Below are 17,134 nucleotides of genomic sequence, written 5' to 3'. Positions count from 1 at the left end.
TATATATATATAACATATATGTATACGAGCACTAATCAATCATGATAATCAATATGATGACAGGTGAGGTGGTGGGCGGAGCCTGTTTACTCTGATCACGTCCATCTGCTCGCTATTCTCCATGAAGCTCCAGACTTTGGGTCTCATCTCCTCCCACATCCCGCCCAGGTCCCTGAACACACCGAGCTCCTGGAAGGTCCGGTTCACCTGAACGCACCACAGACACAGAAACAGGTGAGACGCACTGCTCCACCTGCAGGAAGTGACGAGACAGGAAGTGACGTCATACCTCGTGGATGACCCTCTGGGTGGCGGGGGTGTGGGGGGTGTAGAGGATCTTCCCCAGCAGCAGAGGCTTCAGGGCCTGCCAGATCATCCTGGACATGGGGTTAGAGTCCATGTTCTTCACCAGGCTGTTACAGAACGGAGCTGCAAAACACACACATTTAGAGGTCTGTACTGGTCACCAGTACACCACCAGTACACCACCAATACACCACCACTACACCACCAGTATGAACCCCCCCCCCCCCCCCCCCCCGAGGACTCACTGGAGGAGTTGTCGTAGAGCCCCGTGGACTCGTCCTCGCTGCTGTTTTGGTTGCCGAACAGAGCCTTGTAGTTGCTGTCCTCGTACCAGTTGAGGGATTTGATCTGCAGGCCGCCGCCTTCAGGGTGGCCGCACACGATCCTGGAGACGGCCTGGTACATTGTGCTGGGCGATGACGTGGCGTTCTGCGTCAGGAAGATGATCTCATTCCTCAGGTCGATCCAGCTCTTCATACCGGCCAGCTGCACAGAAAACACATCGAGTGTCACGAAAGCAAAGAAGTGGAAATATGTGACACGTAATGTACAGCTAGCAGGCCATTATTGTGAAATAAACCCAACAGGGCGATGTGTAATGTACAGTTGGCAGGTCATTATTGTGAAATAAACCCCGATAGGGCGATGTGTAATGTACTGCTAGCAGGTCATTATTGTGAAATAAACCCCGATAGGGCGATGTGTAATGTACCGCTAGCAGGTCATTATTGTGAAATAAACCCCGACAAGGCGATGTGTAATGTACAGCTAGCAGGTCATTATTGTGAAATAAACCTGACAGGTTCAAAAAATTGTCTGCAAAATGTTCAATAAAAAGTCAGAAAATTGTCCGAATATTGTCCAGAAAATGTCCAAAAATGGAATGAAAAAAATGTCCGAAAAAAAGTCACAAAAAGGAGGAAAAAAGTAAGTAGAAATGTCAGTAAAATATCCCAAAAAATCTCAGAAGAAATGTCCAAAATATTAGAAAAAGGCAGAAGAAAAGTCCAAAAAATGCTTGGAAAAAGTTGAAAAATTGTCGTAAAAAAGGTCTGAAAATCGTCCAAAAAAGTTTGAAAAATGTTTGAAAAAGTCAGAAAATGTCCAAAAATTGTCGTAAAAAAAATAAAATTAGGCAGAAAAAAAGTCTGAAAAATGTCTGAATTTTTCACAATAATGACCCACCAGCTGTACATTATCCTGCTTATTAAAGAAATAACAGACCGTAGAACGCCTTGACCAATCAGAATCGAGTATTCAACAGACCCATGTAATAAACAAAGTTATTATTTTGTTTACACGCCGGTCAGCTGTTTACAGCTGTGAGCTCACGTCGATGTTCCAGTTTAAAGTTTACAAGAACAGAACAAACTCAAAGTGAAGAAATAAACAGAAACAAACATCTGCTGACAGTCTGTCGTTACTTCCTGTTTTAAATCTGATGACTTCAGCAGAGTTCACAACCTTCACCCCATTTCTACAGATGATGATGATGATGATGACGACTGTCTGAAAACCACGAGAATCTTTGACTGACGAACGTTAAAATATAAAATATCCTGGTCGTCTCTCAGCCAGATTAAATGTACTTCTATTATCTGTGACTAAAGAAAAGCATTCTGGGAGGTACCGGCTTACAAAAACAACACCGCTTACAACGCTCGAGTGCGGGACGGCGAGCGAGACGCTGAGCGTGGACGATGAGCGGGACAGCAAGCGAGACGGCGAGCAGGGGACGGCGTGCAGGACAGCGAGCAGGGGACGCTGAGTGTTTGTTGTTTGTTGGGACTGTGAAGTGAAACCCTGCTGAGAGTCTTTGTTCAGCTGCAGATCATTGGTCTCTTTTATCTGGACACAAAGACTCTCGGAGACACCGAGACCTGCCAAGTGAACCCAGTAAACCCAGTCTGCTGCTGGGGCGGGCTGGAGGACTCTACTGGAGGACACGGTGTCCTCAGAGGGGTCAGGTGACCAGGTGTGATTCTTACCTCCACTGCCAGTGAACCCAGACTGTCCAGGAGGTTGTTGGTCGCCCTGGCAACCAGTTTGACAGCCTCGGGGTCGGACGCCACGTCCATCTGAGAGACACAAAGAGACATCTTCAGTTTACAGCTTCAGGTCAGAAGAGATGCTTTATTTCCATTTTAGATATTTAACAGTATTTTATTATATTAAATGTTTGTCCCTGATGATGTTAACGTGGTTACAGCTGATCTCAGTTCTGTGTGTACATTATTAAATAAATTAACAATACAGAACAATGACAGATATTGATCCAGAAACCCTCACAGGTACTGCATTTAGCATAAAACAATATGCTCCAATCATAACATGGCAAACTGCAGCCCAACAGGCAACAACAGCTGTCAGTGTGTCAGTGTGCTGACTTGACTATGACTTGCCCCAAACTGCATGTGATGATCATAAAGTGGGCATGTCTGTAAAGGGGAGACTCGTGGGTACCCATAGAACCCATTTACATTCACTGATCTGGAGGTCAGAGGTCAAGGGACCCCTTTGAAAATGGACAAGACAGTTTTTCCTCGCCTAAATTTAGCGTAAGTTTGGAGCGTTATTTAACCTCCTTCATGACCAGCTAGTATCTTTCAGACTTTCTTTTTTTGGACATTTTTCAGACTTTTTTTCTGACATTTTTTAATCTTTTTGGGATATTTTTTGGACATTTTACAGACTTTTTTTTCACCATTTTTTGGACAATTTTCTGACTTTTTAAAACTTTTTTCTGGACAGTTTTATGACTTTTTGGGATATTTTTTGGACATTTTTCAGACTTTTTTCTGACAATTAAAAAAAAAAATTTCATACAATTTTCTGACTTTTGAAAATGGACATGACAGTTTTTCCTCACCAAAATCGAGTGTAAGTTTGGAGCGTTATTTAACCTCCTTCATGATCAGCTAGTATGACGTAGTTGGTACCGATGGATTTTGTACAGACGGATTCCTCATAGGTAATAGGTTAATTCAAAATCATAAGTTGCGTTAAAGACATTAGTGGCGTTAAAACAAATTTGGGTTAACATGTTAACTGACAGCTTTAGTTCTTCATGTGTCTCTGTCTGTCTGGTTGAACCATCTTGTGAAAGTCTTCAGCCATTAATTAGAGGCTCAGCTGAGCCTCAACCTCCTTCACTACCAGCTAGTATGACATGGTTGGTACCGATGGATTCATCAGGTTTTATAGTTTCAGATGATACCAGTATCTTCACTCTAGCTTTAACACTGAGCCGCTACAACCTGAAAACCACAAGTAGAGTTAATGTGTTAAAGTGTCACCAGCTGTTAACTTTACTGAAACTAGAAACTTGAGGAGGATTGTTTTCTGTCAGCGTCTGACTGAAGCATTTTAAGGATTTCTCTCCGTGTTGCCGTGGAAACGTGGAGTTCAGTCGGTTTCACACCGTCAGTCAACAGCTCGTAGATTTTCTGAACACAAAAGACACGACGCCGCGCTGACGGCTGCAAACAAACAAGACTCCAGGCTACATGAAGAAGTGAGAGGGTGGAGAGACGGGCCGAGACACGCCTCCCAACACAACAACACAATACACACTGAATACACACCAAACACACACTGAATAACTGAGGGGGTGGAGAAACAGGCCGAGACCCGCCTCCTAACACACAACACACGCACAAACACACAATAAAGGTGTGTTTGGTGTGTATATGTACATGCAGTAAGGTGGTTGAATAATGTAATCAGTGTGTGTATGAACATCGTGTAACATCGGCTGAATATGAGATACTATCATGATACTTGGGTGCTGATTCGATATCTATTGTGATTTTTAAGTATTGTGATTCGATATTAAGATTTATTGTGATTTTTGTTAACTTTTTTAACACTAGACCATGAGTCAGCAACCTTTACTATCAAAAGAGACATTTTAGGCAAAAAAAAGAAGAAAAAAATCTGTCTGGAGCCGCAAAACATTTGATCATTGTGATGAAGGTAACAGTTTATAGTCTAAGTATCTAGTAGTAGCAGGAGTCAGAGTTGACAGACCAGATGATGGCGAAGGATTTGGGATTCAACCCCAACACTATAAGGGAATGCTATAACTCTCTGTGTGTGTGTCCTTCACATATCTCCAGAACAGTTCATCCGATCGACTTCGCACTTGGCGTTGTGTATCACTGGGGTCGCCGTGGAGTGCCGTGTCGAATTTGGTGCAATTTGGACACCTTCAATATTAATAAACTTTGAATAATTAAACGGCCAGCGCTCTGTGCAGCGGCGGGGGCGGGGCTTCAGTCAGGCTCACCGACTGCTGGATGCTGGACGATATATGAACCTTTACAACCAAACCTTTCTTCACTTCCCCGGAGTCAACGAACCACGAGCGGTTCTCAACAACGCTGCAAGCAGCACTTCCTTTGAGACGACCAATCAGCACGTTCCGAAAGGCCGTACGCTCGCAACGGCCACGAGCCCCCCGACCATGCTGCAAGCAGCTATTCCGAGAGGCTACCGGGCGCCAAGCAGCCGGCCCGTTCCGAGCGGCAACGCAGGTTTGTTCTTACCTGGATGGGTTTCAGGAAGTCCAGGTTGTTCAGGAAGTGCTCCTCGGCGTGGTTCAGCCAGGCGGGCGGCTTCCCACAGAGATTATCCTGTACCAGCATCGACACCTGTTGGTCTGAGATCGTCACAAAGTCCTCCAGACTCTGCTTGCCCCCGTTCCTGGGACACATGTCCCTCAGGTGGACCCCGAAACCTTTCAGGAGGACCTGAAACCGACGGCAAAAGAGGAGGGGTCAAAAGGTCAGGTTCGTTATTATCAGAAGGTCAATTATCCCCTTGTTCCTGATTGGCTGTTCTCACCTTCTCCAGGTTGACGTCGGCTTCTTTGATCTGTTGGACGGCGTCTTCAGAGAGCGATGCGTTTCTCAGCAGGAACGTCGACAGATCCTCGTTGTCTCGCAGGAAGTGTCTCAACTTGAATCCTAAAATTACAAAAAGAAGATCAGAGATTCTGTCTTCAGAGAAACAGGTGAGACATAACTACAGGTGAAAAAGACTGCTACAGGTGAGACAGACGCCTGAGGCTACAGGTGAGATAGACGCCAGAAGCTACAGGTGAGACAGACGGCTACAGGTGAGACAGACGCCAGAGGCTACAGGTGAGACAGACGCCAGAAGCTACAGGTGAGACAGACGCCAGAGGCTATAGGTGAGACAGACGCCAGAGGCTACAGGTGAGACAGACGGCTACAGGTGAGACAGAAGCCAGAGGCTACAGCTGAGACAGAAGCCAGAGGCTACAGCTGAGACAGACGCCAGAGGCTACAGGTGAGACAGACGCCAGAGGCTACAGGTGAGACAGACGCCAGAGGCTACAGGTGAGACAGACGCCCGAGGCTACAGGTGAGACAGACGCCCGAGGCTACAGGTGAGACAGACGCCCGAGGCTACAGGTCCTGACATCAATGAACAGATTTATCACTGTTACAGTTCTACAGAAAGACTTCATGTTGTCACACGTCCACATCACCCCCCCCTCCTTCTTCTTCTTCTGCAGGTTTAAACAGGTAGCGAAGACAAACCTCCACAATCTGTCAACACGTTTAAATCAAACAGGAAGTACAGTTTTTATATTATATATACAGTACATAGGTTACTATATATATATATATATATATATATATATACACACTATGAACTAACACGGTTAGTGACGGGTCAGACGACAGGTGGAGCTGTCTGACATCAGCAGCTCTGAGTGATGTGATTGGTTAAATGAGGACGAGTTTCCTCTGAGAGCTCCAACTGAGAAACACGTCGGCTCCAATTAGAAACATCCACCCGGAATTTATTCCACTAAAGATGACTCTCAGCCAATCAGCTGTCAGTATACACAGTCCAGGACCAACACCTGGACTAACATCTGGACTAACATCTGGACTAAAACCAGGACTAACATCTGGACTAAAACCAGGACTAACATCTGGACTAAAACCAGGACTAACATCTGGACTAAAACCAGGACTAACATCTGGACTAAAACCAGGACTAATACCTGGACTAAAATCTGGACTAACACATGGACTAACACCCTGGACTAAAGCCTGGACTAATATCTGGATTAAAACCTGGACTAACATCTGGACTAACATCTGGACTAAAACCAGGACTAACATCTGGACTAAAAACAGAACTACAACAAGGCCTGACATCTGGACTAATATCTGGACTAAAACCAGGACTAACATCTGGACTTAAACCAGGACTAAGATCTGGACTAAAACTAGGACTAACACCAGGACTAACACCAGAACTACAACAAGGACTAACACCAGAACTAACACTAGGACTAAAACGAGGACTAACACCAGGACTAACACTTGGACTAAAACCAGAACTAACACCAGGACTAGAACCAGGACTAAAAGCAGGATTAACACTAGAACTAACACCAGGACTAGCACTTGGACTAACACCAGGACTAACACCTGGACTAAAACTAGGACTAACACTACAACTAACACCTGGACTAAAACGAGGACTAACACTTGGACTAAAACCAGAACTAACACCAGGACTAGCACTTGGACTAACACCAGGACTAGAGGCTTAAACTGGGATTATGTTCATCTGATATTCAGTATATTCTGCGTTCAGAGGATCTTTTGAATCGTTGTGTATGAACAGGTCAGAACTCCTCTGCAGCTCCAGTAAAGATTTCACAAGTTAAATTAACATCTTCCACTACGAGAACTTAATAACCTTAATAAACACTCTGAATGTACGAGAACTTAATAACCTTAATGTGGGACAAACTGCAGCTGAACAAACTCTCAGGTTTCATCCAGAGCGACACGTCTGAACTCTGACACTCAGCGTGGAGAGAGAGAGAGGACACGCTGAGAGACCTGCTGACCGCCACACGCTGAGCTCTCTGGTTCTGGTCTGAGCTCTCTGGTTCTGGTCTAAACTCTGATGTTTCCTCTCTGCTCTGAACTATGACCAGGTTGGATCACCTGAGAAGCTTCTACCAGGTAGACCTGTCGTAGCTCGCCTCCCTGCCCCCGCTCACATCACAGAAGCTCCTTCTCACGAAACACAACGTCCTCGCTTTGTGAGATCGGACGTGATTAGAGGGAATAAATCTTCATCAGAAGAGGAGAAGGAGGAGGAGGGGGAGGGCCGGCAGGTCGGAGCAGGTAGAGAACAGAAACGCCCCCCACAGAGACAATTAACACACAAAGGAGGGAAATTCTTTCTGTTAAATGAGCCTGAAGAAATCCACCTCCAAGAAGGGAGACATCAGAAAAACTGCTGAAAACCGCCGCAGAAAAGCTTAAACGTTCTGACTGGTTCTGGTTCCTACCTGATTGGCTCTTCTGCAGCACGCTCAGAGCCTGAGCGAGCTCCTTAAATCCGTCCAGGTTTTTATCGTTCTGACTGTACAGAAGAATCTTCTTGGCGTCCGAAAACAGACGAGAAATTCTGAAAACAAAGAACGTGCAGTTTGTAGTTAAACATTACATCAACATTATATTATATTATATATATATATATATATATATACAGTATATAATGTCATAACAGAGTGATGAGTGAAACTGTTTAAATAAACAGAAGGAAGCAGCTCTCAGAGTTCAAAAGGTCACATTGATTTTGATCCTTCAATGTAAAAAACAAAGTAGTTTTTAGTCTTTAATAGTAACATTTCTAAATTAAAGATCGGACCAGATTTCCAGAATAAAAGTCTCTAGAACGTGTTCTCACATGGAGTCGTTGAAGTTGCCAACAACGCCCGGAGACTCGCCCGGCGTCGGGCTCCTGAAGCACGGGTTGTTGGCGTTGCAGAGGATCCCCTGAAGCCAGGGCAGCGTGCCGGCCGACGGCATCGCCTTGTTCGGGAAATGACCTTTAGACAGACAAAAAAAACAGGAAGTGAATCTTTTATACCAAAGTAAAAGTGTCTCAGTCAACTGCGATTTCTTTAGAAGATTAGGTGATTAATATGTTTTTTTTTCATGCTAAATGACAACTTTCTAAGAAACTTGTGAGCTCATCGCTGTAAACACCAGATTTAAAGTGATTCTTTGTGGAGAAACTCAGTTTTACAGATCCGAATCGATTAGTCGACAAAATCATGTGTTAGTCAACTAAGAACTTCTTTGGTCGAGGACGACCCTAGTCTCAAGAACATATATGAACGCTAGGGGAACATGTGATTTAACACTATATGAACACGTGTTTAACACTATATGAACACGTGATTTAACACTGTATAAAGACGTGATTTAACACTGTATAAAGATGTGATTTAACACTATATGAACATGTGATTTAACATTATATGAACATGTGATTTAACACTATATGAACATGTGATTTAACACTATATGAACACGTGATTTAACACTATATGAACATGTGCTTTAACAATATGTAAAGACGTGATTTAACGCTATATAAAGACGTGATTTAACATTATATGAACACGTGATTTAACACTATATGAACATGTGATTTAACACTATATGAACATGTGATTTAACACTATATGAACATGGGATTTAACACTATATGAACATGTGATTTAACACTATATGAACATGTGATTTAACACTATATGAACATGTGATTCAACACTATATGAACATGTGATTCAACACTATATGAACATGTGATTCAACACTATATGAACATGTGATTCAACACTATATGAACATGGGATTTAACACTATATGAACATGTGATTTAACACTATATGAACATGTGATTTAACACTATATGAACATGTGATTTAACACTATATGAACACTATCAACATGTGATCTAACACTATAAACATGTGATTTAACACTATAAACATGTGATTTAACACTATATCAACAAGTGATTTAACACTCTATGAACATGTGATTTAACACTATAAACATGTGATTTAAGACTATACAAACACGTGATTTAAGACTATATGAACATGTGATTTAACACTATATAAACATGTGATTTAACACTATATAAACATGTGATTTAAGACTATACAAACACGTGATTTAACACTGTATAAACATGTGATTTAACACTATACGAACGTGTGATTTACCACTATACGAACGCGTGATTTAAAACTATACGAACATGTGATTTAACACTATACAAACACGTGGTTTAACCCTTTACGAACATGTGATTTAACAGTATATGAACATGTGATTTAACACTATATTAACAGTATATGAACGTGTGATTTAACATTATATGAAGACTATGTGAACATGTGATTTAACACTATATTAACAGTATATGAATGTGTGATTTAACACTATATGAACATGTGATTTAACACTATATGAACACTATATGAACATGTGATTTAACACTATATGAACACTATATGAACATGGGATTTAACACTATATGAACATGTGATTTAACACTATATGAACATGGGATTTAACACTATATGAACATGTGATTTAACACTATATGAACATGGGATTTAACACTATATGAACATGTGATTTAACACTATATGAACATGTGATTTAACACTATATGAACATGTGATTTAACACTATATGAACATGTGATTTAACACTATATGAACATGTGATTTAACACTATAAAGACTATATATAGTACATATAGACTATATGTGATGGTGTTTGTGAAGACAAGAGTTAATCTGAAGGATTTCAGGAGTTTTATCTTCCTGCTGCGTTGGAACAGACGGTCCATCGGTTCACCTGGACACCCTGCAGGTAGATAACTAGGATAGGTTTATTATAACCTGCAGCAGCGACAGTGAGCCGGGTGGATGGCGGCAGTCAAAACGACCTTTAACCCCCCCCCCCCACTCCTCGCCACTATCAGAGAACCTTAAGAACCTTCAAGACTGCCAACTGGCCTCTTTCTAATCACTACAGATTAGATAGCAGGTCAGTTCACTCTCCAACTAAATATATAAATCACTGTATCAGCGTCCTCATATTGACACTGGAGAGTTTCCTGTATCTGAGTTTGACCAATCAGAGACCATCAGATCCACTAACTCCACCCCTTCAGGGGCTTTTTACCCCTGGATTTGTCTCACAGGAGCTACATGCAGTCCCTGCAATCCAAACACAAGGTTTTGGTTCCCTAAATTCTCTTAACGACATCTTCACCATTTCAACGGGAATGAAACCGTATTGAATGTTAGAACAGCACAAACCAGGTCTCACATGTTTATATGATAAATACAACATAAATACTCGCTACACTAAAAATGGTTGTTAACTATAAAGGAGATCGAAGGTCTCTCACATGAATACATGAAGATGGACAACAGGAACGTTTTTAAATCTTAACTTTGTGTTTGAGAAAAGACTCGAGTGAATCTGGATCATGAGGAAACCTGAAGTGAACTTTTCTCTCTGAGCTGCTTTAAAACGACGAGTTTCAACATGTCTGAACTCACATGTTGCTGAATCACCGCACAAATATTCTGCTGCCGCTCCGACGGATCCTTCTGCTTTCACTGAGAAACAGGAAGACCAGCAGCTTCCTGCACGCACACAGGGTTCAATGTGGTCTCCGTTAATCTGAGTAATGGTCTGGGTCAGTCTGAGTCCTGGTCTGGGTTAGTCTGAGTCCTGAACACTGAGCCGATCCTGATCCAGTCCATCAGGTTTTTGTTCCTCCAGTAAACGTCGCCTGAAGCTCCTTTATTTCTTAACTGATTATTATTCAGGTTTGTTTTAGTTTTAATGCCCAACAGCACAAATATTTTCTTTACAGTCTGAGCAGCGTCGTTCCTTTCAGCCCCTTTACAGCGGAGGAGGAAAAACTCACCCAGAAAACCCTTTAACAGGGAAAAACTGTTAGAAACCTCAGGAAGATAACAGAGGAGGGGTCCCTCAGACAGGAAGTAGAGTAACAACATGAGGAAAATACAACGTAGACAATCCATATGACAAGAATGACATGTATAATGAGGACATATATGAAATAAACCCGACATTAAAACGTGTTCTGGGTGATCGGATAGAGATCAGACAGTTCAGGTGTTAATGCACCCAAAACGCATTGAGGACGGATTGTGAGCCGATCAACCAAACCGCCTCCGGAGGTGTTCAGGGACGCAGTGTGACCACGTTTAACGCATTGTGACCACGTTTAACGCAGTGTGTCCACGTTTAACGCAGTGTGTCCACGTTTAACACAAGTGTGACTACGTTTGACTACGTTTGATGCAATGTGACCACGTTTAACACAAGTGTGACTACGTTTGACGCAGTGTGACCACGTTTGACGCAGTGTGACCACGTTTAACACAGTGTCACCGCGTTTAACACAGTGTGACCACGTTTAACACAGTGTGACCATGTTTAACACGCTAGCCTAGCTTAGCATATAGACTGGAAGCAGGGGGAAACAGCTAGCCTGCGTCTGTGCATTCACGGCCACATACGTGTGAACACCTGATTGATGTTTGATCTGAAGCTGATCACAGTGAATGATGACTACCTGCTGTCAGGTTGTCAATAGTGTGCTTATATAACTCTACTGTGACTTTATTGATCCTGAACGTAGCTCTCTGACCTTCAACTAGATCTGTGATAAAGAGCCATAAACTGCACTGATAGATAAACTGGCTTCATTCAGACCTGCACTTTCTCCAACAGACCGATCAACAATCAATACATTCAGATAATCAACTGATCAACCATCAATAACTTCAGATAATCAGGAATCAACTGATCAATAACTTCAGATAATCAGGTGTTCCCAATAAGGTGGACCCATTGCAGAGATGTAATCTGATTACTTCTTTATGTTAAAACCTGTAAAGGTGCTCTGATGATGAACGGCGACCTGCTGAGTTAATCCCCTCAAAGGACGTTCAGTGTCCTCGTCTGTCTCTCTGAGACGTCGTCTACATGTTAAAGCTGTTTCACACTCAGAGCCTCCAGGTGTGAACGGTGCTCATTCATCCATCAGCTGACCGTCGTTCACACTTCTTAAGCTACATGTTATTCCAGTGCCTTCGAGCTACAACACTTTTTCCCCCCCCCATAGAAATGAATGGGAAATCGACGTGAGGAGAGCTCAAAAACACTCCTCTTTGGGGCCATACAGATTCGCCATTTTTCAACGTAGACAAATGATTCAAAGTTTAAATGGGTCACGAGACTTTGGACTTTATTGGGCCAAATGGTCATTTTGATATCTGGTACGGTTTTCACGAAATCAGTTTACGTTTTATGAAATTTTTCAGACCGTGTCAGAGTTTATAATGGGTGTGTATTGGACGGAATGTTCACAACTAGAGTGAGTGACATCACAGCTGGAGTGAGTGACATCACAGCTAGAGTGAGTGACATCACAACTAGAGTGAGTGACATCACAGCTAGAGTGAGTGACATCACAGCTAGAGTGGAGCAGAGCTTTAAAAATCTTTTGTGAATTTTCTGAACAAATTGCTCCCTCGCCCACAATTTTCATCTTTCATAGATAAAATGTAGATCAAATTGTAGGAAATCTCGTGCTGGTAGCGGTCATGCAGTTATGGAATCAAACAGACTTACACATTTGGCTCTGAGGTGCCCAAAGTGAGAGTAAGTCCAACAAACCGCTCCATAGAGAGCAATGTTAAATCAGATGGGGACCACTGAGGTGCCCATGAGCAAGGCACTGAACCCTCTGATCAAAGGTCAAATAAAAGATGGCAATAAAGTTTTTTTAAACTCACACTCATGCTGTTCGTATGGAGGGTAGTTGACCCGCACGGCGATGAGGATGAAGAAGATGAAGAGCGGCCAGAGGATCTCCACCAGGAGCTGAAGCTGAGAGACAGGAAGTGACAGGAAACCATCAGCAACACACACACACACACAGTAACACGGTAACACTAACACACAATCATCAACACATCAAATCAGATTATAAATCAGTAGAGGAACTCGGTCTACCATGAATGCCTCAGCTGTTATCAGGAGGCCTTGACCTTTGACCTCCTTCATTCTCAGCAGCTCATCACTACATTTGATCAAGTTAATGAAACTTCAGACTTCTGGAATATTTTCACCTCTTCACCTCGACGGGAATGAAGCCGTTATATCGCTCTCTTCAAGGCAACAAAACTCCATTCATAAAAACAGTCATCTAAAGAGTTCATTCAGATTCACTAAAGTCACAAAATAACACAAACTAACCAGCCGGTCTAGGCAGCGGTAGACCAGCAACTCCACTGTGTTCTGAGAGGTTAAATTAGTGTTTTTGTGAATGGAGTCTGGTGGCTTTGAAGGTTCTGTTCCCTCTCAGAAAGGGCCGTCTGATGGAGAGTTAAAAATACTGTTTTCACGAATGGAGTCTGGTGACCTTGAAGTTTCAGTTCCCTCTCATATATTATATATACATATATATATATATATAATATATATATTATATATATATATATATATATATATATATATATATATATATATATATATATATATATATATATATATATATATATATATATTATATATTATATATATATATATATAATATATATAATATATATAATATATATATATATATATATATATATATATATTCTACATATAGTGTACACCCTATCATACTCCATCTACTGTAGTAATACTCTGACTATCATACTCCATCTACTGTAGTAATACTCTGACTATCATACTCCATCTACTGTAGTAATACTCTGACTATCATACTCCATCTACTGTAGTAATACTCTGACTATCAGCTTCTTCACTGGGAATTATAACATGTATTTTACAATCATCAGATATTTGATATTATTAATAATAAAATATGAATTTCCCTACTGAGGGACTAATAAAGGATGATCTTCTTATTGATTATATTGATTGATTGATTATAAGAGACTGACCGTCTGCCGTCGTCTGTAGGTGAAGTTCTTCCACAACAACAGTCCCAGCTGTGTTGAGACAGACATGTCTCCCAGCCGTCACCCAGCTGTCTGTCTCTCAGCCGTCTACCAGCCGTTCGTCTCTCAGCCGTCCGTTTACCAGCCGTTCGTCCGTCTTCCAGCCGTCTCCCAGCTGTCTTCCAACCGTCTCTCAGCCGTCCGTCTCTCTGCTGTCCCTCAGCCTCTCAGCCGTCTCCCAGCCTCCTACCACTTGTCTCCCGGCCGTCTGTCCCTCAGCTGTACTGACTGAGCCCCTCGCTCTGCATTAAACACAGACAGGATGAGCCAGCACAGAGCTCAAAGGTACCGAGGTCAAAGGTCACAGCAGATATCAGACTCTGCCGCCTCCTCACACTGAAGGAGACACACATTATTTATATATATATATATATATATATACACACACATATATATATACACACACATAAATATAAAGAGGAAAGAATCTCTCCGAGTCTCTTCAGAGAACAAACCTGCAGCTCCACAAACATTCATATTTTAATCTGATATTATAAAGAGTACACTCTAGACCTGCTCTACGGAAACACACATATATATATATATATATATATATATATATAAAAATCATATAATATATTATAATAAAGTGCAGTAAAGCTGTAGACGTCTTGTGTTTCTCTGTTTTAACGAGCTGACAAACTGAACACATGATGGATTAAAGTCTGACAGTTAAGGATCCTCATATAGAAATATAAATTATAAAGTCTCTGTAGACGTTCAGACGACACTGAACAGAAGTCACCGATTGACTTTAATCATTGGTTGATTGATTGATTGATTTACTGTTCACTGATTGAAATGAACTGATTCAATCACAGAGAAGAGCAGCAGCAGCAGCGCCCCCAGCGGACAAATACTACAACTACACCTCTTCAGTACTACAAAGTACTACAAAGTACTACAAAAAAACTTTCTTTTAGTCTTTAACACAGAAACACACTGATATTAATATTAATAGTTTAATTTAAACATCTCATCTTTACAGCAGCAGCTCACAAACACACTCAGGTTCATAGTTATTTATCTGATGCGTGTTTGTGAGTCACTTTAAAACAACAACAGAAGCAGAAAAATGTTAAATGTCTGATCTGTTGTAATGAAACATGTTGAAACTTCACTACAAACATGTTGAGGAGCTGCAGCTGAAACTGAAGTTAACTCAGACTCAAACAGCTGAAGCAGCAACAGACAGTCTAAATAAAGTTTATCATTATATCATTAAATTATAAAGGTGAATAAAGATGATCAATAAAGATGAACCGGTTAACGGAGAGAGTTAAAGGCTGCTTACCGTGTCGGTGTTGCGTTCAGGGTCCTCCTCCAGCTCCACTCAGCAGCATCTGCTCTTCATCGAGCTGCAGCTGCGGACTGAACTGAACTCACTACAGTCAATACCCGATAATCGATCACACCGCTTCCGCCCGGCTACTTCAAAATAAAACACACATGATTCTCCGTATGGTGTTATCAATAATTAATCAGAGTGGTTGTGATGATAACAGCTGACTTATACCAACATTTAAAGGACAGTACAACGTTTCCAGATCTCTCTGTTGATTTTTAAATTCTTATTTTATTATTTTCTTGTATTTATTCTATAGCTGTCTTTATGGATTATTTCCTATTCATGTAAATTGATTATTTATCAGCTTTGAAATCATTTTATAGTGAGTTTAATAAAATAAAAGAGTAGTATTATTAGTGGTAATAGTACTTGGAATTTTAACTGTAATAACAAATTTCTATAGTTTAAATGTGACTCAGTTTCAAGATGTCGTTTATTATAAAACACATTTGAAAAAAATTGTTTTCTGTTCATAAAAACATTTATTTATTATTTATTTCCTTCTCATCTGACAAACTGCTGACTTGTCCTTTATTTTGAAAGGAGAGATCTGAACGTACCTCCGGTCTCATGGAGTTAATGTGAACAGCTGGGTTACTGTCGGTCACTGAGCAGCTGGAAACTGTTTCACAACTTTTACACACATTTCTCAGATCTTTTTTCGGACATTAATCAGTTAATTTTCGGACATTTATCGGTTATTTTTTGGACTTTTTTTGGATTTCATTCGGATATTTTTCAGACATTGTTTTTGGACATTGTTTTTACTTTTCTTCTGCTGTTTTTCCATCTTTTTCCGGACTTTATTCGGATATGTTTTTGCCATTTTTTGGACTTTATTCGGATATTTTTGGGACTCTTTTGGGACCTTTGTCTGACTTTTCAGGGACATTTTTCAGACTTATTTTCGGACTTTTTCGGACGATTTTTGGACATTTTTTCCAACCTTTTTCCGTCTTTTTTCCAACGATTTTTCTTACATTTCTTCTGTCTTTTTTTCCATTTTTTGTTAAACATTTTCCAGGAATTTTTAGGAGTTTTATCGGACATTTTTCTAACAATTTTGGGACTTTCTTTCTGATATTTCTCGGATATTTTTCCAACTTTTTTTTTGGACATCTTTTGGATTTTCTTTGGGACGCTCTTTGGACATTTTTTGGACTTTTTTTGGACATTTTACGGACATTTTTTGGACAATTTCCGGACTTTCTCTTGAAAAAAATTCTGACATTTTGCACACTTTTTCTGACTTTTTTGGACATTTGAAAGACATTTCTTCTGCCTTTTTGAGCCAAGTTTCCGCATTTTTTCGCCAATTTTCATCCATTTTTTAAATTCTTTAAAAAAACATTATTCGAACATTTTTTCTGATGTTTTTTGGACATGATGATTGATAAACATTATAGATAAGAAGAGCAAACAACCTTTTGTTTTCTCGTTATAATGAAATAATTCACTAATAATCATCTTGAGATAACACCATAAAAAAAAATACAAACTGTTCTCGGCTTCCGTAGAATGTACTTCAGTAAATAATAGTGCATCTGTAC

General features: G+C 40.8%; 2 protein-coding genes across 6 annotated transcripts in view; both read right to left on the bottom strand.

Annotated features, from left to right (window-relative positions):
• The window catches only part of LOC141775807 (phospholipid-transporting ATPase ABCA1-like), a 36,136-nt gene extending 20,449 nt beyond the window's left edge, over positions 1-15,687 (bottom strand). Inside the window, exons 1-12 of the mRNA XM_074649507.1 lie at positions 15,531-15,687; positions 14,331-14,478; positions 14,180-14,300; positions 13,022-13,115; positions 8,059-8,200; positions 7,658-7,776; positions 5,152-5,273; positions 4,854-5,057; positions 2,295-2,384; positions 552-792; positions 290-429; positions 91-207 (exon numbers count right to left, since the gene is read on the bottom strand). Coding sequence (XP_074505608.1) covers positions 91-207; positions 290-429; positions 552-792; positions 2,295-2,384; positions 4,854-5,057; positions 5,152-5,273; positions 7,658-7,776; positions 8,059-8,200; positions 13,022-13,115; positions 14,180-14,245 — 1,335 coding nt within the window. The 5' untranslated portion in view covers positions 14,246-14,300; positions 14,331-14,478; positions 15,531-15,687. The remainder of the gene's footprint in view (positions 1-90; positions 208-289; positions 430-551; positions 793-2,294; positions 2,385-4,853; positions 5,058-5,151; positions 5,274-7,657; positions 7,777-8,058; positions 8,201-13,021; positions 13,116-14,179; positions 14,301-14,330; positions 14,479-15,530) is intronic.
• LOC141775815 (proteinase-activated receptor 4) overlaps positions 1-17,134 on the bottom strand; it is a 198,136-nt gene that overhangs the window by 142,852 nt on the left and 38,150 nt on the right. The window lies entirely within an intron of this gene.

The sequence above is a fragment of the Sebastes fasciatus genome, chromosome 10, assembly GCF_043250625.1.
Source record: "Sebastes fasciatus isolate fSebFas1 chromosome 10, fSebFas1.pri, whole genome shotgun sequence".
In the NCBI taxonomy this organism is placed as follows: Eukaryota; Metazoa; Chordata; class Actinopteri; order Perciformes; family Sebastidae; genus Sebastes; species Sebastes fasciatus.
Note: the sequence above shows the minus strand (reverse complement) of the source record. Positions and strands in the feature narration are given on the sequence as shown.